The 22329-nt window shown below is 40.4% G+C and overlaps 2 protein-coding genes across 2 annotated transcripts in view; both read right to left on the minus strand.

Moving 5' to 3' along the window:
• Positions 1-11271, minus strand: part of amfr (autocrine motility factor receptor) — a 33822-nt gene extending 22551 nt beyond the window's left edge. Inside the window, exons 1-4 of the mRNA XM_062961559.1 lie at positions 10930-11271; positions 3671-3763; positions 2281-2445; positions 166-318 (exon numbers count right to left, since the gene is read on the minus strand). Coding sequence (XP_062817629.1) covers positions 166-318; positions 2281-2445; positions 3671-3763; positions 10930-11160 — 642 coding nt within the window. The 5' untranslated portion in view covers positions 11161-11271. The remainder of the gene's footprint in view (positions 1-165; positions 319-2280; positions 2446-3670; positions 3764-10929) is intronic.
• Positions 11272-14677: 3406 nt separating this feature from the next.
• On the minus strand, positions 14678-21502 carry nudt21 (nudix hydrolase 21). The gene is made up of 7 exons (XM_003228580.4): positions 21285-21502; positions 19063-19263; positions 18256-18319; positions 17290-17379; positions 16855-16930; positions 15093-15207; positions 14678-14968 (listed from the first exon to the last, which is right to left on the minus strand). The coding sequence occupies exons 1-7, from the start codon at positions 21398-21400 to the stop codon at positions 14947-14949; spliced, it is 684 nt and encodes a 227-aa protein (XP_003228628.1). The 5' UTR covers positions 21401-21502; the 3' UTR covers positions 14678-14946.
• Positions 21503-22329: the final 827 nt, after the last annotated feature.

Genomic DNA, 22329 nt, shown 5'->3' on the forward strand with positions numbered 1-22329 from the left:
TTGTTAAGCACAACAAACTTAAATTGCACTGATTCCAAAGAGTTAATGTTGACATTTAGTCTATTCCTTGATAGTACATATACAGAGTGTCCCTTCTGGATCCCACTATTGTCAGTTGTACTGTAAATACATGCCATGGGTGAAATAAATACCAGAAAACCTCACCTCTGCAGCCATGAAGGATAACGTGTGCATCCCATGGGTATAGCCGATAACGCCGCACACGATGCCAAGGCCGCAGCAAGAAAGCAGCATGGCGACCAGCAAGGTCAGGACCCGGATGTGGCTGTTCATGGGGGTGGTGGGGGAGAAGGAGAGCTGCAATGCGCAAGGGAAAGGGTTAGGAAATGCACAGGGCTGCATCGGACTTCCAAAGCTCAGTCCTGGCAAGGCAAAGGAACTTGCCAAGATCACATCACCATAGTCTTATCTTCACATTTGAGCTGTTTTAGCAATGAACTCACTGTGGACTAGGCTGCCAATCTTTCCAATATATCTAAATAGCATACCTAAATGGCGGCTACCCTCCGCTTTCATCCCTTCTTTCCCTTTCTTATTTCACTCTTTTTTTCCCTTCCCCCTTCCTTTCTTGCCCTTCTTTTTCTTTCCTTCCTTCCTTTTTCTCTTCCACTCACACACGTAACCTTTCTTTCTTAGTATCAGAGGGCCACTTCACCTAGCAACATAAATTCTTCATCTAGCAACAGCCAACACAGTGACCTTATAAAGGACCACTTCACCTACCGTGTTTCCCCAAAAATAAGACAGTGTCTTATATTAATTTTTGCTCCCAAAGATGCTCTAGGTCTTATTTTCAGGGGATGTCTTATTTTTCCATGAAGAAGAATTCACATTTATTATTGAACAAAAAATGAACATTTATTATATACTGTACAGTAGTTGTCATCACAAACCAGCATAACCAGACAAACTATGAATCCTATCAAGAATTTCTTGTTATTACCAATATTTCCATGTACAACACTCTATGGTACATACATTTACCGATCCTGCATGCTCTGGTGTTGTGTTCGGCGGGCATGCTTCCAAACAAAAACTTTGCTAGGTCTTACTTTCGGGGGAGGCCTTATATTTAGCAATTCAGCAAAAACTCTACTAGGTCTTATTTTCTGGGGATGTCTTATTTTAGGGGAAACAGGGTAGCAACAGGTAATCCAGGGACATCATGGAGAGCAACTTCACCTCACAGCCAACCCAGTGACCTTACAGAGGACCACTTCACCTAGCAACAGCCAATCCAGTAACATCACGGAGAGCAACTTCACCTCACAGCCAACCCAGTGACCTTACAGAGGACCACTTCACCTTGCAACAGCCAATCCAGTGACATCATAGAGAGCAACTTCACCTAACAGCTAACCCAGAGACTTTACAGAGGACCACTTCACCTTGCAACAGCCAATCCAGTGACATCACAGAGAGCAAGTTCACCTAACAGCCAACCCAGTGACCTTACAGAGGACCACTTCACCTTGCAACATCCAATCCAGTGACAACACGGAGAGCAACTTCACCTAGCAACAGACAATCTTTTGCCTAGGAGCAGCCAATCCAGAGACATCACAGAGGGCCACTTCACCTATCACCAGACAACCCTTTATCTAACAACAGCCAACCCAGCAACATAACAGAAGGCCACTTCACCTAGCACCATCCATCCCTTTTCTAGCAGCAGCCAACCCAGTGACCTCACAGAGGACCACTTCACCTAGCAAATTAATCCAGTGACATCACAGAGGGCCACTTCACCTAGCAACAATAATCCTTTGTCCAGCAACAGCCAACCCAGTTACCTCACAGAAGGCCACTTCACCTAGCAACAGCCCTATGGTACAAACAGACAAGCAAGCATACATATATACTTTGACATTTATATATTTATATGCATTTATACAGACAGATTTCTCAGGTGACAGAACACAGGATTAATTAATTCTAAATGAATTCTTAGCCATAATTCTTTAAACTTCAAACAATAGTGCTAAAAGTCATTACTTAATAATGTTGACATCCATGTTGTTCAAGGTTAAAAGCAGAATTAATATTATAATGTACTTCAACTCATTAGAAAGGTGAGTGCTTTTCTGCGAATTGATTCTTTTATCAAAACTTGTTCCAGGCATGTTAATGGAACGAATTAAGCTTCATGAATTTATTTTAATATATTAGCTGTGGCATCAAGGTTAATACATTACAATAACACTTTTCTCAGCTCTGCCTCCCCCACACCGCTCCAGGCTCCATTGGCGACAGACTTACATATTCAAACCGGTCTTTGCAGAGCTGAACCATGAGATGTAAAAATACGAGGCCTGAAAACCAGAGGCACCACATGACCACTTCTTCGACCGTCTGGACATTGAGTACTCCAAAAATAAAGATGAACTTGTAAAAGATGAAATTCCAAAACTTATCCTTGAGATGCTGGAAAAGATTAGTACATTTTTAGAATTAAAATGCCAAATTGATCATGTTGCATTACACAGAAAACTGGCCAAACACTCTGATTTTCTGCTGCAAAACAACTAAAAAAATGAGAATGAAGAGATAGCCAATCTAGAGATCTACCTTAAGAGCAAAAATTAAGCAAGTCTAATTTAAGATTTAAGGAATCTTAAAACATTCATTACATCTTCTATTCTTCAGGTAAACATCTAGGAAAGGACATTTTGTGTAACAAGAATGTCAAACATAAATATATTGTTAACTCACACATCTACTTGCATATAAACAATAGAAATTATTATTTTATAAACATGTCAGATGCTAAACCTGGTGGGAATTGATGACTTCAGTAGATACTCCTATGGACCACAGCACCCCGCAAGAGTTGAGTATAAGCAAACGTTTATTGTAAAAACACATAAAATATATGAAAAACAAGGAATAAGGAAAGAAGATGTATAATTCAAGAAAGGGTTAGCAATAGGTGATAACCAGGCAGTGCTCCAAATGTCTCATGCAAATCCCAAGGTAATATAGCTCAGGAATAGCCAGAAAGTCCCAAGTACAGCCTAAGTCCACAAGCAAAGGTATACTTAGTAAAACTTAAGCAATACAAAAACAAGAATATAGAAAGCTTCCAGGACACTTGAATCCAAAACCAAGGCTGGACTTGAAACAAGAACCAGGGAATTCTGGCCTAGCTTTTCCCTTGAACGCTACGTTACCTGAACTAATTCTTAGGTAAACAACTTGCTAATTAATAGGCACCCATGAAGTCATTTCTTTTCCCATGAATTCTCTCCTCAACTTTCCTACATAAGCGCTCTAACCGGAGCTGCCTATTTTCTGCTCTAATCTGTAAACCGTAGCTCCAGGTGTTTTTCCCTGGGAGCCTTCCATATCACTTAGCTTTTCACCCAACTCCTTATCAAATGTTGCAGTTTCTGGCTTGGCCTTGGAGCCTTGTAATTTCCGAGTCAGATTTTTCCCAGAGAACCATCATTTTTCTGACTTGAATTTTCATCACTTTGTTCCCCAGGAAATCTCACAGGAAATCCCACAATTCTCTCTAAACCATCAGTGGACCCATCAGCCTCAGGTTCAGGCTTTATTACAACAAAGAGTGCACCATAGCCCATCACCAACCGCTTTTCAATATAATGCAATGACAATCAGTTGACCAGCCACTCAGGGCCTTTCTTACCTGCCTTTCGCTGACGCGGAGAGAGCCAAACACGATTCCCTGTATCAGTTTAGCAATGAGCATCAAAATACAGCATGCCGTATTCACCAGCACCTAAGAACAAAAAGAATACATACCTGATGTTTAGCAAGAACCAGAAAGGGGCACTGCTTTCAAAGCCAGAGTTTTGATCAATTGATTAATTGATTAAGTGACTGTCTGCTCAAAGTGATTGGTAATGGAAAATGGCAGCAGCTTCAGGTTCCTCTTCCTGAAGCAAAAGAACGTTAATGCTATTGATTTAAAAAGTATCAGTGACAGTTTCCTGGAAAACACTGTTGGTTGCAATTAAATACCTCGAGATACCTGAATTTATTTCAGTTTTGTACTAAGCTGCTGATCTCAATTTAAAAACCCAACATTCTACTTAAGACAACTTAACCTAGTTGGATGAACAGAGATACAGTAGAGTCTCACTTATCCAAGATAAACGGGCTGGCAGAACCTTGGATAAGCAAAAATCTTGGATAATAAGGAGGGATTAAGAAATAAAAACCAGAATATATGCAGATGATATGGTATGTATTTTATCTAACCCACCACAAAGTGTTTCAAATTTATTAGAAGTAATTAAACTGTACGGGGGAGGTATCGTGATTTTAAAATAAATAAAGAAAAAAGCCTATTAAACATTAAATTAGGTTATGATTTTACAAATTAAGCACCAAAACATCATGTTTTAAAAGTAATTGACAGAAAAAGCAGTTCAATACACAGTAATGTTATGTAGTAATTACTGTATTTACAAATTTAGCACCAAAACATTGCACAATTTACTACAAAAACAATGAATACTAAAAGGCAGACTGCCTTGGATAATACAGAACCTTGGATAAGTGAAGCTTGGATAAGTGAGACTCTACTGTTTATGTAAAGCCTCCTTTTATTTCAAAGAAAGTAGTATCCCATACGATGAACCATGGCACATATATACACAGCTTCTTCCAACACTGACATCATATTAATATTCATATCTATTGATCTATCTATCTTTATGTCAAAGTATGTATTTATATATGTTCGTCTGTTTTTTAAATCTATTTTGTCTGTACTACAAAGGCTGTTGCTAGGTGAAGTGGCCCTCTGTGATGTCACTGGGAAATAAAGGTGGCATCGGTATGAGATAAAGGAAGGAAGGAAGGAAGGAAGGAAAGAGAGGAAAGGGAAAAGGTATGATACTTCATCTAGCAAAACTCAATCCAGTGATACTACAGAGGGTCACTTCACCTAGGAAAGGCCTTTGTGACACAAATGGATAAACAAACAAAAAAACGAAAATATTTGTCAGATAGATAGATAGATAAAGACAGGAAGCAAAGCCTTTCTGATTGTTATTACAAGTCCCACATCATTTGGAATGTAAACTGATCATTGTATCTGTATATCAAGCCATCATACTTATCAATCCATGCCACAATAATCAATGGTTCCAAAACAATTTGCCACCATTGCCACCCTCTTTGAGAATCTACTTGTAGGTTGTAATTGCTCACCTGGTAGTCCCAACTCCTCACCCACTTATTTGTTTACGAGTGGCCTATGGAGCTGCTCCATCCAATCAGCTTGTCAAATATCTTCCTCTTCAAAGAACCATTAAGGACCACAAGGACCTTCTGGTCCAACCTCCTGCCATGTCTGTCTCTTATCCCTATTTTGGACATCTTTACCACTATCTCTGGTGCCCAACACTTAATTATAAAAAGATGTGCTTTCTAAACTACTAAATATACTTCATGGATAAGTCCAGAAAACTGATCCCATAACAACTAGGCTGATTTACTGATGGATCAGTGTAACTACTGTACTTTAATTCTTATTTTTAAAAAGGAAACATCTCCTTCTTTGAGTAGGACGGGGAAAGATGAGAGCTTAGTCCATCCAGGGAAAACCTAAACCAAGTGTTGGCCTCCTTTGCTCTCTCCACTATGGTGCTGCTTCTGGCCTTTTTGAATGCTTTGGTTGGAAATCAATGATAACTAGTGGTCCCAAGGTATGCTAGCATTTTCCTCTCTCTACAGAACAAACCCGATGTACAATACCTATGGGTCATATCAAAATCCATAACTTTGGCCACAAAACCTGCCCTTGACATAAATGTAAGGCTGACTTATACATAGATACATACAATGCATACAATTTAAAATGATGTCACTGCATCACAACAAAAACAAAAAGGTTCTATATCCACCCAAAATATTACAATTCATTTCAGTAACAGTCCCGTAATCAAAGGAAAGGCTTCTAGCTCATTTCTTTGCTTCTGAGTCTAAAGTACTAATTATTAATATTATTAAAACTGGATAGCCATATGTTGGAGGTGTGTTGATTGTGCCTTTCCCGTATAAAAGCAGAATGAAGGGGGTTGGACTAGATGGCCTTTAGATGTCCCTTCCAACTCTAGGATTCTACGAAAGGAGTCTTAGTGGACCATGAACCAAACAAGAGCTCACAGTGTGATGCTGCTGCTGAAAAGGCCAATGCCATTCTAGACTGCATCAATAGGAGAAGCCTATGAGAAGGCGAAAGGGAACTGATATGACACATTACCTCTGCTGGTTTTTAAATTGCTTTTAATGATAATTATTTAATGTAAGTGTTTATTTTAACTTATTATACAATGTTTAGTATTGTCTTTTTTTTTGTTTTTGTTTACATAAGCATTGAATGTTTGCCTACTACTATGGGAAGATAGGGCGTGGTACAAATAAATTATTATTGTTGTTATATTTTTGTTGGTACCATATCATTTTTGTTGACCCTCCTTTTCCATTTACAGAGCTAGTTTACTGTTTTTATTTGAAATATGGTAAATATTCAAAAACATTTAGTCTATTGATGCCGCAATTAATGTGATTTTATTGGTATTTATTTTTATTTTTGAAATTTACCAGTAGCTGCGGCATTTCCCACCCTCGGCTTATACTCGAGTCAATAAGTTTTCCAAGTTTTTTGTGGTAAAATTAGGTGCCTCAGCTTATATTCAGGTCGGCTTATACTCGAATATATACGGTAGTGTCCCAATTGCTATTTTTAAAAATTTCTTTACAAACCACTTCCACTTAAGTATCCTTTAGTAAACAAACAACAATTATGGTTAACACTGAAGAAGATTATTATTATTATTATTATTATTATTATTATTATTATTATTATTATTATTACAGCCTCAACAGTCTAAAGGCACCCGATCCTATCTGATCTTGAAAGTTAACCAGGTTGAGCCTTGGTTAGTAGTTGGATGGGAGACCAACAATGAATCCTTGGTGCCGTAAGTTTATTTTTTCAGAAGAAGGAACTAGCAAAACCAGTTTCTTGCCCCCAAAAAACCTATGAAATGCATGTCAACAGGTGATTTGAAGGAACATAAACATGTTTTACTGCACAACCTTTGGCCTTGCTCCAGATATAAACATGGAGGACGACTAAGGCTTCTCCCTTCCTTTCTCTCTTGCCACAGGATTCTCAATCCGAGCTTCTCCTACCAAGAAGCATCATTCGGGCATGAGCAACCTTTTGCTGACTGCCAGGATTTCCGAATTGCATAAGAGCACCAGCTGAACGACAAGGAAACATGCGGGCAAGCCAGGCAAACTGTCATTTTCAATGGAAATAAATAATGCTCTGTTCTGTGGCCTGAACCAAATTGGAAGCTCTAGAGTCTGGTGTGCAAACCAGACAAGAAAGGGAGCAGAAGACTGCAATGAACTTCCAAAAAAGAAATAGTCAGAGAACAAGAGTCTTATTCTCAAAGCAAAAGGATATACTTCTGGGAATGTTGGAGGCCTTCACGTCTCTCCGATAATTTTTAAAAAAATATTAGGCAATTTCCCACCTATTCCAATCACCAAAATGGCTACAGATCTGTGGGATTTATGTTGAAAAAATCACACACGAGACTGAACTATACTGAGATCCCAAATCCAAAACCTTAGGGATAACTAGGATCTCTTTGCCAAAGAGTTCCTCACTGTTGTCTGAAATATCATTTTCTATCCAGATACAGATGGTCCTTCGTGAACATTATTACTGTCTGCCAGTCATAGTGCAGGATGGGCGAGTCGGTTACGTAACAGAGAGAGCAGCAATTGCTGTCTGTTGCAACTTATTTAAAAAACAGGGAACAGGCAAAGTAAGATTCTTAGACTCTGAGTGTTGCTATTACTGGGATGGCTCAACGAGGAAGCGCAAAGAGAACTATTTATATAGCACTGACACCTTGCTCTCACTATTTCCGGTGCCTTTATAACCATATATCTCTGAAGTTCGTGGCTGTAAAAGCACTGGAGTATTATGGCCACATAGTCAGGCTTATAAAACAGATGCATTCAGTGTCCAGATCACTAGAAAATGACACTCAAATAACGAATAGTACTGTCACTTTTGAGAAATATAGGGCCGAATCTAACCAAAACCCTATGGACTGCAAAATGAGAATAGGGCTCCTACTACAGTACCATATAATCCAGATTATTGAAGCAGATAATCCAGTTGAGTCTACATTGCCATATAATCCAAAACAGATAATCTGTTTTTTATATGGCAGTGTAGAAGAGGCCTAGGTTTTAAAAGGATATGATCAATTCAGGAACATCATAGAACTGCTATAGTAGTAATTTCAGAACTCTAGATATGTTAAGACAAACTTGAGTGAAGTGTTAAAAAGTTTTCCTTTCTCTTCCTTCCTCCGTTTCCTTTCTTCCCTGCCTCCCTTCCTTCTCCCGTCCTTTCTTTCCCTTCTTTTTCTCTTTCTTTCTTTCCTTCCTTCCATCATTCTTTTCTTGCCCTTATACATGTGTCACCTAGGAGCCAATCAGCTTCACTCCTTCTCTCCCAGTCACATGACAGAGGGCCACTTCACCTAGCAACAGCCAATCCGCTTTGTTTTGTTATATTTCCTCTCCTCTGGACCTGAAAGGGATGCTTTTTTCCATTAAAGTTCCTCAATTCGTTTACGTTGAATAATGAAAAGTCTGCGTGTCAACTTGGGTCCAGATCAACCAAGCCACGGAGGAGCCTTTGTGGTACCAACCAACATACATACATACAGATTTTGACTTATGGACAAAAAGACAAAAAGAACACTGAATAATACAGAAAACTTAAGAAGATATTACTATTAGGTTGAAAATTAGATGGCAATATTATTCCTCTTTTAGTTATAGAGGATATATTTGGAATTTGGAATATTTTAATACTTTAAGTAATGTGTGTAAGGGTAATAGAGATGAAGAATTAGATGTAACAACTATAATTTGTACAATGCTTCTTCCTCTGTTTCCCTTCTGCGGTAGCATACTAGACATTTGTAAAGAGTAAACCTAGTAACAATAACTTCATTGGGTCGTTGTTCCAGGGCCAGCTAACACCTCCCAACAAAGTATTACCCCAGACAGGCTTTGAAGCTTCCAGGGTATTAAATGATAATCAAGGTGGCCAATTGCCTCCAACAGACAAGAGTTCTTTCTCCCAACCTGGACATTCCACAGATATATAAACCCCACTTGCCTAATTTCCAACAGGCCTCTGAGAATGCCTGCTGTAGATGTGAGCAAAACGTCAGAAGAGAATGCTTCTAAACATGTTCTTACAGCCTGGAAAACTCACAGCAACCAGTGATTCTGGCCATGAAAGCCTTTGACAACAAAATAACTCCATTGCCCTACAGCAATCCAATGAAAACACAGCACTACCGCAACCCTTTTTTGCATGTTTGCCATGGTATGCAAGACAGACAGCTAGATCTAGGTGAACCCTGTACCTTCCTCCCAAAGCAATTGGGACAAACATGAGTTACGCAAAAACAGGCATAATCCTAGTGTTTAGTAATTGAACACCCTTCAGGGTGCATAGCTATTAATGCCAGCCAACCCCGCGGCAATGACTCCACTCTACTAGTACCATCCAGGAAAATAAACGTCTTAAGTAGTACAAACAAGTCCTAATGCAGTTTCAAAGCCTGGCTGCTTCCTGCCTCGGGAAATCCTTTCTTGGGAGGTATTAGCTCCCAAGAGAGGCAAACTCTTGTGCCTGTCCCCTGGGCTGAGTAGGTTGCTAGGAGACCAAGTGGGCGGAACTTAGCCTTGTAACTGGCAGCAATTGGATAAAAACAATTATTCCTCTCCCTCTAATTAGGACTTTATTTTTCTTTTCTTTTTGTTGTATCAACCTAGAGCCATGGATGATGGGTTGTGTTGTCAAATTTGGAGGTTGGGGGGCCTGTAGTTGTGTTGTTTTGTCCGCTGCCCTGATGCCATCACTCTTTTATATATATAGATTATTAGTATTATATCGTATTAAAATATAATATTATGAATATTATATGTACATACAATATGTTATAATTATTATATATTATTGTAAATTATATTGTGTGTGTGTGTGTGTGTATATATATATATAAACACACATATGTATATGTGTGTGTGTATATATATATACAGTAGAGTCTCATTTATCCAAGCTTCGCTTATCCAAGCTTCTGGATTATCCAAGCCATTTTTATAGTCAATTTTTTCAATATATCATGATATTTTGGTGCTAAATTCATAAATACAGTAATTACAAAATAACATTACTGCGTACTGAACTACTTTTTCGGTCTAATTTGTTGTTTAACATGATGTTTTGGCGCTTAATTTGTAAAATCATAACCTAATTTGATGTTTAATAGGCTTTTCCTTAATCCTTCCTTCTTATCCAAGATTTTCGCTTATCCAAGCTTCTGCCAGCCCGTTTAGCTTGGATAAGTGAGACTCTACTGTATACATATATATTTATGTTGGATAAGTGAGACTCTACTGTACTACTAAATTTTATTATTATTGAAATTTGTAATTATTATATTATAATCGTATGAGACAGAACAGGCCTGGGCCTACTTGGGCCCTCCAGGTTGTTTTGGACTTCAACTCCCACAATTCCTAACAGCCGTTCCGGCTGTTAGGAATTGTGGGAGTTGAAGTCCAAAACAACCTGGAGGGCCCAAGTAGGCCCAGGCCTGAGATAGAATGAGAAGAGCCTGACTGGAAAGAAAACAAAGTCTGTGCGGCCTAGTCCTCTTTCGCACTGTCTTTAGCATAGGCCCAACCAGGAACAGGCCTTGGCGACCCAGGAAAGAAACGGGAACGAGAAGGAGAAGCGAAGGCGCCTTTCCCCCGTCACTGCATGTCCCATCATCCGCAGAAAAGACAACCATCCACCCCCCTGACCCCGCTCCTCACCCAGACGCAGAGGCTGTCGGAGAGCAGGAAGGCAGCGACGTCGAGCGCGCTGGGGCCCGGTGTCTCCGCAGAGGCCTGCTGGCGCCCCGGTGTTTCCTGATCCTCCCGCCCGGCTTCCCCTGCGAGGGCGCGGTAGGCGCTGAGGGCGCTGCCGAGGAGGGCCAAGGCGCTGAGGGCGGCGTAGCTGCGCAGGCTGGGCCACGGGAAGCGCTCCAGGAAGAGAAGCGGCATGGCGGGCGAGGAAGGGAGCGAGCGAGCGAGCGAGCGAGAAGGGAGGAACGGGGGCCTGGGCCTGTGCAGCCCCGCGCTCGCCTCCCCACGCCCTCCGCCCGCCCCTCCCTCCCTCCCTCCCGCCGGCCTGCCAACGAGCGCCGCCCCCGGAGACCCGGAGGAAGAGGAGGAGGAATGCGGCCTTGTGACGGGGAAGCGCCCACGCTGACGAGGAGGAAGGAAGGAAGGAAGGAGGTGAAGGGAAGGAAGGATGGAAAGGGGAAAGGAAGGGGAGGAGGATTGGAGAAGGAAGGAAGTAAAGAAGGAAGAGGGAAAGGAAGAGAAAGGCTTAGGGAAGGAAGGAGAAGGAAAATTAGGGAAGGAAGGAGATAGAGGAAAGGGAAAGGAAGAAGGATTAGAAGGAAAATTAGGGAAGGAAAGGGGGAAAGGGAAAGGAAGAAGGAAAGGAAGGATTAGAGAAGGAAAGGAAGAAGGAAGGAAAGGAAGAAGGAAGGAAGGATTAGAGAAGGAAAGGAAGATTAGGGAAGGAAGGATTAAAGAAGGAAAGGAAGAAGGAAGGAAGGATTAGAGAAGGAAAGGAAGAAGGAAGGAAGGATTAGAGAAGGAAAGGAAGAAGGAAGGAAAGAAGGAAGGAAGGATTAGAGAAGGAAAGGAAGAAGGAAGGAAGGATTAGAGAAGGAAAGGAAGAAGGAAGGAAAGGAAGAAGGAAGGAAGGATTAGAGAAGGAAAGGAAGAAGGAAGGAAAGGAAGAAGGAAGGAAGGATTAGAGAAGGAAAGGAAGAAGGAAGGAAAGGAAGAAGGAAGGAAGGATTAGAGAAGGAAAGGAAGAAGGAAGGAAAGGAAGAAGGAAGGATTAGAGAAGGAAAGGAAGAAGGAAGGAAAGGAAGAAGGAAGGAAGGATTAGAGAAGGAAAGGAAGAAGGAAGGAAAGGAAGAAGGAAGGAAGGATTAGAGAAGGAAAGGAAGAAGGAAGGAAAGGAAGAAGGAAGGAAGGATTAGAGAAGGAAAGGAAGAAGGAAGGAAAGGAAGAAGGAAGGAAGGATTAGAGAAGGAAAGGAAGAAGGAAGGAAAGGAAGAAGGAAGGAAGGATTAGAGAAGGAAAGGAAGATTAGGGAAGGAAGGATTAAAGAAGGAAAGGAAGAAGGAAGGAAAGGAAGAAGGAAGGAAGGATTAGAGAAGGAAAGGAAGAAGGAAGGAAAGGAAGAAGGAAGGAAGGATTAGAGAAGGAAAGGAAGAAGGAAGGAAAGGAAGAAGGAAGGATTAGAGAAGGAAAGGAAGATTAGGGAAGGAAGGATTAAAGAAGGAAAGGAAGAAGGAAGGAAAGGAAGAAGGAAGGAAGGATTAGAGAAGGAAAGGAAGAAGGAAGGAAAGGAAGAAGGAAGGAAGGATTAGAGAAGGAAAGGAAGATTAGGGAAGGAAGGATTAAAGAAGGAAAGGAAGAAGGAAGGAAAGGAAGAAGGAAGGAAGGATTAGAGAAGGAAAGGAAGATTAGGGAAGGAAGGATTAAAGAAGGAAAGGAAGAAGGAAGGAAAGGAAGAAGGAAGGAAGGATTAGAGAAGGAAAGGAAGAAGGAAGGAAAGGAAGAAGGAAGGAAGGATTAGAGAAGGAAAGGAAGATTAGGGAAGGAAGGATTAAAGAAGGAAAGGAAGAAGGAAGGAAAGGAAGAAGGAAGGAAGGATTAGAGAAGGAAAGGAAGAAGGAAGGATTAGAGAAGGAAAGGAAGAAGGAAGGAAAGGAAGAAGGAAGGAAGGATTAGAAATGGAAAGGAAGAAGGAAGGAAAGGAAGAAGGAAGGATTAGAGAAGGAAAGGAAGAAGGAAGGAAGGATTAGAGAAGGAAAGGAAGAAGGAAGGAAAGGAAGAAGGAAGGAAGGATTAGAAAAGGAAAGGAAGAAGGAAGGAAAGGAAGAAGGAAGGATTAGAGAAGGAAAGGAAGAAGGAAGGAAAGGAAGAAGGAAGGATTAGAAAAGGAAAGGAAGAAGGAAGGAAAGGAAGAAAGGATTAGAGAAGGAAAGGAAGAAGGAAAATTAGGGAAGGAAGGAGATAAAGGAGGAAAGGGAAAGGAAGAAGGAAGGAAGGATTAGAGAAGGAAAGGAAGAAGGAAAATTAGGGAAGGAAGGAGGGAAAGGGGAAAGGGAAAGGAAGAAGGAAAGGATTAGAGACAGAAAGGAAGAAGGAAGGAAGGATGAGAGAAGGAAAGGAAGAAGGAAGGATTAGAGAAGGAAAGAAGGAAAATTAGGGAAGGAAGGAGGGAAAGGAAGAAGGAAGGAAATTTATAGAGAAGGAAAGGAAGATTAGGGAAGGAAGGATTAGAGAAGGAAAGGAAGAAGGAAAATTAGGGAAAGGAGGAAAGGGAAAGGATTAGAGAAGGAAAGGAAGAAGGAAAATTAGGGAAAGGAGGAAAGGGAAAGGAAGAAGGAAGGATTAGTGACAGAAAGGAAGGAAGTACAAGAGCTATCTCCTTGAATTTTCTATACAGTGACACAGGATAACAGGGGATAATTCCCCCTCAAGTTTCAGAAATATTCATACATCTACTGATTTTTAGGAATTTTTGAGAAAAACTGTTTTTAAAAAGCCACAACAGCTATCTCATGGAATGTATCTGATATTAACCAATATAACTTCAATTTAGGGATTTCTTCCCAGCCCAGTACTGATTTACTTACTTGTATTGGAGTATCAGTCAGTCCTCTTCTTTGCAGATTCAACAATTTATTGGAACTCTGGCTCCTGCTAAGATGGACACATCTCTCCCCCCTCCTCATTGGGGCTTTCTGATGCTGAGCAGAATTCTGGGAAATGTAGTTTAGGGCAGGGTCTTTTGCATTCCCTACCATAGGGCTCGCCTTCCCAAACTACATTTCCCAAAATTCTGTGCTCTGTCTCTTCCCTGGTTCACTCAGCTTGTCCCACCCGGCTCCTTTCCTCTAGCTGTTTCCTGCCTGGGGGAATCCTTTGTTGGGAGGTGTTAGCTGGCTCTGATGGTTTCTCGGTGGGAATTCCTGTTTTCTGAGTGTTGCTCTTTATTTCCCGTCCTGATTTTAGAGGTTTTTTTTAAAATAGTGGTAGCCAGATTTTGTTAATTTTCATGATTTCCTCCTTTCTGTTGAAATTGTCCACATGGTTGTGGATTTCAATGGCTTCTCTGTGTAGTCTGATATAATCAAGGTGATGAATTGAAATATTCACACTTGCCTCAAACAGGCAAGACTTTTTTCTCCTACCCTGGACCTTCCACAGATATATAAATCCCACTTGCCTAGTCTCCAACAGATCTCAACAATCTCTGAGGTTGCCTGCTATAGATGTGCATGAAATGTCAGGAGAGAATGCTTCTGGAACATGGCCATTACAGCCCGGAAAACGCACAGCAACCCAACTTGCCTATTATTTGCATTCCCTCTTTCAACAATTGAAGGCAATACACTCCCAACTTCACGTAGGTTGCAACGGTCAACAGTTGGTGGGAGTTTCTCTTCTGGTTATGACGAAAGAAGCTAAACACACCAGAAAGGAGTGGAGTCCATTTTGTTTAATGTTATTGTAAAAAAAAAAGTCAGGTGACTATTACAACATAGGTGATTAAAACGCAATTACACTCGTCGTTCCACTATCTAAACAGTCAAGGTTGGCCTTCCTATTCAGACAGTAGAAAGTTTGGGGAGGGGAGGAAACGGGGAGATAAGAGACATAAAAAAAAGAAAAGAAATCCTTGCGTCGTGTTTTCTCTTCTACATCGTAAAGCCGTTCTCACAGAGACGGCTTCTACTACACACTTCAGGAAATTCAGTTGTAAATAAAATTGAACCTGCCGAAGGAAGAGAAGAAAGATTAAATCAAGGGCACAATTTTAAAATTAATGCTTAATAACTGGCTGATTATCCTGTGAGTATCAGAGTTGTACCGTATGGGAAGTTGTGCTATACTCTTACCTGCTCAAAAGCTGAGGAAGGCTGGAAATGATCGGCCCATAGCCTGGTGCATTGTCATAGAGTTCAAACAAAGGAGCTGCTACCAGCTTGTAATTTTTGGGGACTGCAAACAAAGCTGGAAGAAACCCAAGAGTTGGTCTGAGTCAAGAACCAAAGTGTAAGACTATTTTTCTTTTCTTTAGATGTGAAAATTAAACATATAGATAGCAATAGTTATTTGAGATAATCTGAAAGATCTGGGGCTGTAGCAGTCATTCCCCAAAGAAGCTATGAAATGCAAGCCTCAATCCAAACAAAGTTTAAGCTCTTTCAAGTTCCACTTTATTCAATGTGAAGGAAAAAAGGGAAATCAATGCCTAATTCCCACACTGTAGAGTAATTAGGGTGCAAAGGCCTTAATCTTGGCTGAATGGGGCCTTTAATAAAGTAGCCAAGTAGCAGGATGCAAACTCCAAGTGCAATACACAACCAAGTGAAAAGCAGTGGCCATACTAGAACAGAACTTCTTAAAACGATTTTCCAATTGTTTTTAGAAAATTTTATGTGACCCCAGGTATATAAAACAGGTTTACAAATAAAACATTTATTTTGCTAAAGAGGCTGTTTGTGAGCCCACTTCATGTTGTTGTGAACAGATCTGTGTAAGTGGGTGGCAATTATTTTATTTATTATTTTATTTAAGCTATTTCTAACCCGCCTTTCTCTATTGGGAAACCCAGAAATCTCCACAGGCTTTCGGAAGTGTGATCCTTTGGAGATTAATTCGCATTCACACTATCTGGAATAATCATAACTTTGAAAGCATGACCTTTTTGTAAAGAATGATATTCCTGAGAAAAGTTAGAAACTGGCTTGAGTCACCATTCTCCTTAGTGGTAAATATCCACTAGTATTCATGCAAGGCAATTTAGGTTTCTCAGCTGTAAGACTGAAATCCCTGCTTATCTCTTTGATAAGAGATTAATAATATTAATAATAATTTTACGACAGCCAATTTTTTTGTGACTCCCACATTGAGCATTTGAGGTCTGGACTCACAGTTTAATAAGCAATGTACTAGAAATACTGGTCAGTACATGTTCTAGTAAGCTTAGAAGAGCAGTAGCACGATGCAGGGGATAATACAGAGAAACAGAACTTGATCACTGACTTGCAGTGTCTAGAAATTTGTGGATTATAGTTCCTACAAATCCCCTGGCCACAATTGTGGGATCGCAATGGGATCTAGCATCCAATCTAGGTTTCCCACCACTGATGTAAGGCTTGCAGAAGAGTCCTCTGCTTAGATAATGGTCAGTGGGTTTGGCCACAGAATACATGATTCCCCCAGCTGCCTTCTTATGGTAAATCAAGTCTACAGAAGCTTGTCAAGAGGTATGATTTGCTGTTAGTTTTAGGCCTGACAAAAAGCTCTTTGATTTCCTTGAACTGGGAATGATCATTTGGTCACAATCAAAAGAAAATGCTTTGAACTGGAGGTTGGACAAAGGGCAGACATGGTCTTAACCAAGGATTCTCTCCATTAGAATAATTTAAACCTCACAAAAATGATCACACATCATGAACTCCTTCAAAGGAGAGAAGACACATAAAGCCTTACAATACCATGTTTTCAAGTTGTTTCCCTGCAAAAATGCATTACAGCAGAAATTTTCATTTTCAGGTATCTTTCTGAAGCTTCTAGTCCCATTGAAACGTAAGACGCGTTTTAACCAAACAAACATTCTAACAAAACAAACACAATATGTGGTAAAATGCATACCCTTTTCTTGAAGCTGAACCAAAAAGAGCTTCTTGTGCTCTTTCGGTTTTGTAATGTGAGCAGGAATATATGGATACTGTGAGAAAGAATAGAAGTACACTTTAAGTTGATGCCAGGGTATACTTTTTCCTGAAATCACAAGCGAGTTATGAGGATTTACAACAGTTGACAGAATTGGGTCATTTAGTGTCTAGTGATTCAAAAGCACATCCTTCAAATCCAGAGAACCAAAGTTAAACCACATGTATCAAATGTAAGGCACTGAAACGGGTCACGATAAGTCAAAGTAGTTGTAGATTCTAACACTGAGACATGCTAAGCAGGCAGGATATTAATCATGTCTTTCGCATTTCCATTATTAGTTTTAAGCCGGGAGTAGTTGGGCTACATATCCAACAATAAAGGAGCAAGGGGAATGCAGGCTTGGGTCCTCACCTGCGGGGGCTCAAAATTCGGTCGCCACCAGTTGCCAATGCAGTCATCAATGACCCAGTCTTGCTGCACTCCGTCTTGACGACCCAGGATCTGTCAAAATACAGACGCAAGGAAAATCCTGATGTTTTCCTTCCAAAACCATACAGATGAGATATATGTTATATATACTAAGTTTAAGCTCCTTAGTATTCAAAATCAGGAAGAGTTGAAGGACACAAACAATCAAGCACTTGGTGAAGTGATTACGAATTAGGTTACCGTATATACTCGAGTATAAGCCAACCCAAATATAAGCCAAGGCATCTAACTTTACCACAAAAACCTGAGAAAACGTATTGCCTCGAGTATAAGCCAAAGGTGGGAAATTCAGCACTATTGGTAAATTTCAAAATAAAAATAGATACCAATAAAATTACATTGAGGAATCAATAGGTTAAATGTTTTTGAATATTTACTGTATTTCCAAGAAAAACAGTAAATTAGCTTTGTAAGTGGAAAGGTAGGGTCAACAAAAACAATATGGTATCAACAATAACTTTACAATAACAACAACAATAATAATAAAACCTCACTTGTATCCTGCCCTATCTTCCTATGGGGACTCAGGCTGGCTTTCAACATAATAACAGGCAAACATTAAATGCTATATAAACAATGCAAAGCTAGATATAGATCTATAATTATATATATGCATTTCCCCCTGAAATGTTTGCAAATCCTCTATATGTGCATTTCCTTCCTGCAATATTTGCAAACCCTACATATCTGTTTATATCTATCTAGACATCTCTCTCTATAGTAACATGTATGTATTTCTCCAGCAATATTTACAAGCCCTATATATCAATCATTAAGAAGTTCAACTCAACACTATTCATCACTGTTCATATGAGCGTAATCATAAAAGGCTTACTGTTATCCGCCCTGATTCCTCATGGCAAAAATCCAAATAAATATGTAATCTACCTCTGTCATTAAACGTTTGAGACCTTCTACTTCATCTTCTCCTGGGTTAAGTTCCCCACCAGGCCTGTTGACGATACAAAGGACACATTTTAGGCAGCATGAAGCAATATTTCAGAGACGAATTCTGCTCAGGAAATGCTAGAATTAATCTGAAGTTTTCAAGATAATACAACCAGAGCTCACAGAATTTCACAGGTGCCAAGAATGTTATATACATTGATATACCAGGATGTGCAACTGTATAGAAACAGTTAATCCCTCCATCATTTTGTTCTTTGTTTGTTATGCAGACAGAGTTCAAAAGAGTAGAAAAGGGTTAAGGAAGAGGCAATGGGGTTATGCAAATTCCACACCAATGGAGAAAGGCACACTGGGATACCTGCCCGTGGTGAAGGAAACATGTAAAATCTAGGATGAAATTGTCCCCAAATGAAAGCATTTCTTGGGTAGTGGGCCGTAGTGTTTGGGGAGAACATTGGCAGGGTTTGAGCTACATGTTAATGGCGCTCACTATAACCTGAAATGTCATGTCACTGTAGGTTAGAGCTGTTTGTGGAGGCCAGAGACTGTCTGTGTAAGTGGACACCTTCACCACATACACACATACAGATTTTCATGTTTATTATGTGGATGGATGGATGGATAGATGTACACATATACATTATTTGAACACAATCAAACAATGTATAGATGTAAAGCCAGCTGGCTGAATGGCTTAATGCATTTAATCTGCTCAGATGTTTTCAGTGGAGATCTAAACACACCTCCCACCAGGGCAGCATCCTATTCCTTATGATGCTCACTTACAGTTTGAAGAAAGTGGTGCCCAGCTGCAAGAGCAGGACGTGAGGCAGCCTGTGTTCGTGGACGATCAGGACCCCTTCGACCGTCCGCCTCATCCCAATCTTGTCAAACTCCTCCCTCATGCGCAGGAAGCGGGCGGCCACAGAGCTGTCCTTCTCGTAGAGGGGTTCCTTGGTCCCAAAGGTATAGTTCGTGAGGGGGTACCTGAAAGAATTAAGATTAAACACAGGACTTCAGACAAACTGGTAAGCTGTAAAGAATATGTTCACAACTATTTGTCACCATGTGCAAAACAGTAATTCACGTTATATGCCTTATACCTGCTTTTCTTGTATAAAAGGCTATTGAAAAGAGGAATTGTTCTCAACCTTTAGCCATTCAGATGTTTGGTCTTCATTTAACTGTTTATTTTTAATACCAATTATTTTCAATTCTGTTGTATTTGTATTTTATTGTGTTTTAGCGTATTGTTTATTGCTTGTTGTTTATACTGTTTTAATTGTTTTTAATTTGCCTTTTGTTTTGTATTGTTATATTGTGTGTTGAGGCCTTGGCCTTTGTAAGCCGCATCGAGTCCTTCGGGAGATGCCAGCGGGGTACAAATAAAGTTTAGTAATAATAATAATAATAATAATAATTTTTGGGGTTTTAAAATTGTATTGTATTGGTTTCACTGCAAGCCGCTTTGAGTCTCTTTTTTGGCAAGAAAAAAATGTGGTTTGAATAAAAATTTCTGAGAATCATTGAGCATTGGCTATGCAGCGGATGTCCAAAAATCAATTAGCACAACGGGCGGCAGCCAGATTAATAACTGGGGCGGCTTACAGGGAGCGTACCACCTTCCTACTTAGCCAACTCCACTGGCTGCCGATATGCTACCGAGCCCAATTCAAAGTGCTGGTTTTGACCTATAAAGCCCTAAACGGTTCTGGCCCAATCTACTTGACCGAACGTATCTCCTCCAATGAGCCAGGAAGATCCCTAAGGTCATCTGGTGAGGCCCTGCTCTCGGTCCCGCCTGCCTCGCAAGTACGGCTGGTGGGAACGAGGGACAGGGCCTTTTCGGCCATGGCTCCTCAACTGTGGAACACCCTACCCAGAGATATATGACAAGCCCCAACCCTTTTGAGTTTTAGAAAAGCCCTGAAAACATGGCTATGTGCCCAGGCTTTCGATGATTAAATGATAAAGACGACCCGGACTGATTTACAGCTACAGCACGAGGATTTGGGATGAACAGATTTTTAACCATATGGTTTATATTTTTATAATGTTTAAATTGTTATAGGTGGATTTTCATTGCTATGTTTTAATTATGTGTAGGCATCGAATTGTTGCCAATTGTGTATGCCGCCCTGAGTCCCTTCGGGTGAGAAGGGCGAGATATAAATGTTGGAAATAAATAAATAAATATGTACAGTATGTATATATTTATTTGTAATGTATATGTGTATACAGATTCATACATATGTATATATGTCTCTGGGTGGGTGGGTGCATATATATACAGTAGAGTCTCACTTATCCAACACTCGCTTATCCAACGTTCTGGATTATCCAACTCATTTTTGTAGTCAATGTTTTCAATACATCATGATATTTTGGTGCTAAATTCATAAATACAGTAATTACTACATAGCATTACTGTGTATTGAACTACCTTTTCTGTCAAATTTTGTGTATAACATGATGTTTTGGTGCTTAATTTGTAAAATCATAGCCTAATTTGATGTTTAATAGGCTTTTCCTTAATCTCTCCTTATTATCCAACATATTCGCTTATCCAACGTTCTGCCGGCCCGTTTACGTTGGATAAGTGAGACTCTACTGTATATGGATAATAAAATAAAACCTTGCCCCATGTGAGCCACCCGGAGTCCCCGCGGGAAGATGTTGGCGGGGTATAAATAAAGTTTTATTTATTTTATATATGGATGTATATGTATGTGTTTATATGTACAGTATGTATGTATTTATTTGTAATGTATATGCATATACAGATTCATACATATGTATATATGTCTCTGTGGGTAGGTGGATATATATATATATATGCATGTGTATGTAAAGATACATATAGATATATACGTCTGTGTGCATGTATATGAATCTGTGTAAATCTAATGGAACGTCGTGACTGGGTTTGGGTTCCAGCAATAGGCTTATCCAATGAGATGATCCAGTCAATGCCATTTTCCCCAACCCCGGAGGAAGGCCCAACTCACAGATTGATGGTCCTCTCGAGGGTGAGGGGCTTGCTCTGCTGGATGTACTTGTTCCCGAACTGGTTCACCCCTCGGGGCCAGCCGGTCTGGGAGCGGTTGGGCGGCACGACGGACATAATGGAGGCCCACGCGGCGGAGTCTCAGGAAGACACCGGCATCTCCCGCTTCACCACAGCCACCCCGCCAAAGGCCGCGCCGGAAGACTAGGCCTCACTTCCGGGCAAGCCGAGGCAGGCGGGAAGAAGAGACCATTCCCGCTTCCCTTACACTCGCGCGCGCCGCGCAGCAAATCAGAACGCGCGTGGCGGGCCGAGCTCTCTTCCTATTGGCTGTCAGGGATCAGTACTTAATTCCCATTGGTTGTCCCGCCTTTGCTATATCTCCTTTAGCACGAACCTTTCATTCCTATTCTATGGCTTAGTCCAGGGGTCCCCAAACTAAGGCCCGGGGGCCGGATGCGGCCCATCGAAGCCATTTATCCGGCCCCCATGGCACAAGGGCAGAAGGGGGTTAGACTAAATGACCCAAGGGGTCTCTTCTTCTCTTACAACCATTATTATTATTATTATTATTATTATTATTATTATATTTTATGACACAGCAAACAAAATAGATATGCTGGATTTCGTATCACAAAATCACATTATTATTATTATTATTATTATTAACATTGAGGCTGGGTGGCCATCTGTCAGGTGCTTTGCTAGTGCTTTTGATGCACAAAGGCAGAAGGGGATTGGACTCAGTGGCCCAAAGGGTCTCTTCCAACCCTCTATTATTATTATTATTATTATTATTATTATTATTATTATTATTATTATTATTATTAACATTGAGGCTGGGTGGCCATCTGTCAGGGGTGCTTTGCTTGTGCTTTCGGTGCACAAAGGCAGAAGGGGATTGGACTCAGTGGCCCAAAGGGTCTCTTCCAACCCTTTTTGTTGTTGTTGTTGTTGTTGTTGTTGTTTGTTGTTGTTGTTATTTTATTGTATGACACAGCAAACAAGATAGATATGCTGGAATTATTATTATTATTATTATTTCT

This window comes from Anolis carolinensis, unplaced genomic scaffold (genome assembly GCF_035594765.1).
Source record: "Anolis carolinensis isolate JA03-04 unplaced genomic scaffold, rAnoCar3.1.pri scaffold_9, whole genome shotgun sequence".
Lineage (NCBI taxonomy): Eukaryota > Metazoa > Chordata > Lepidosauria > Squamata > Dactyloidae > Anolis > Anolis carolinensis.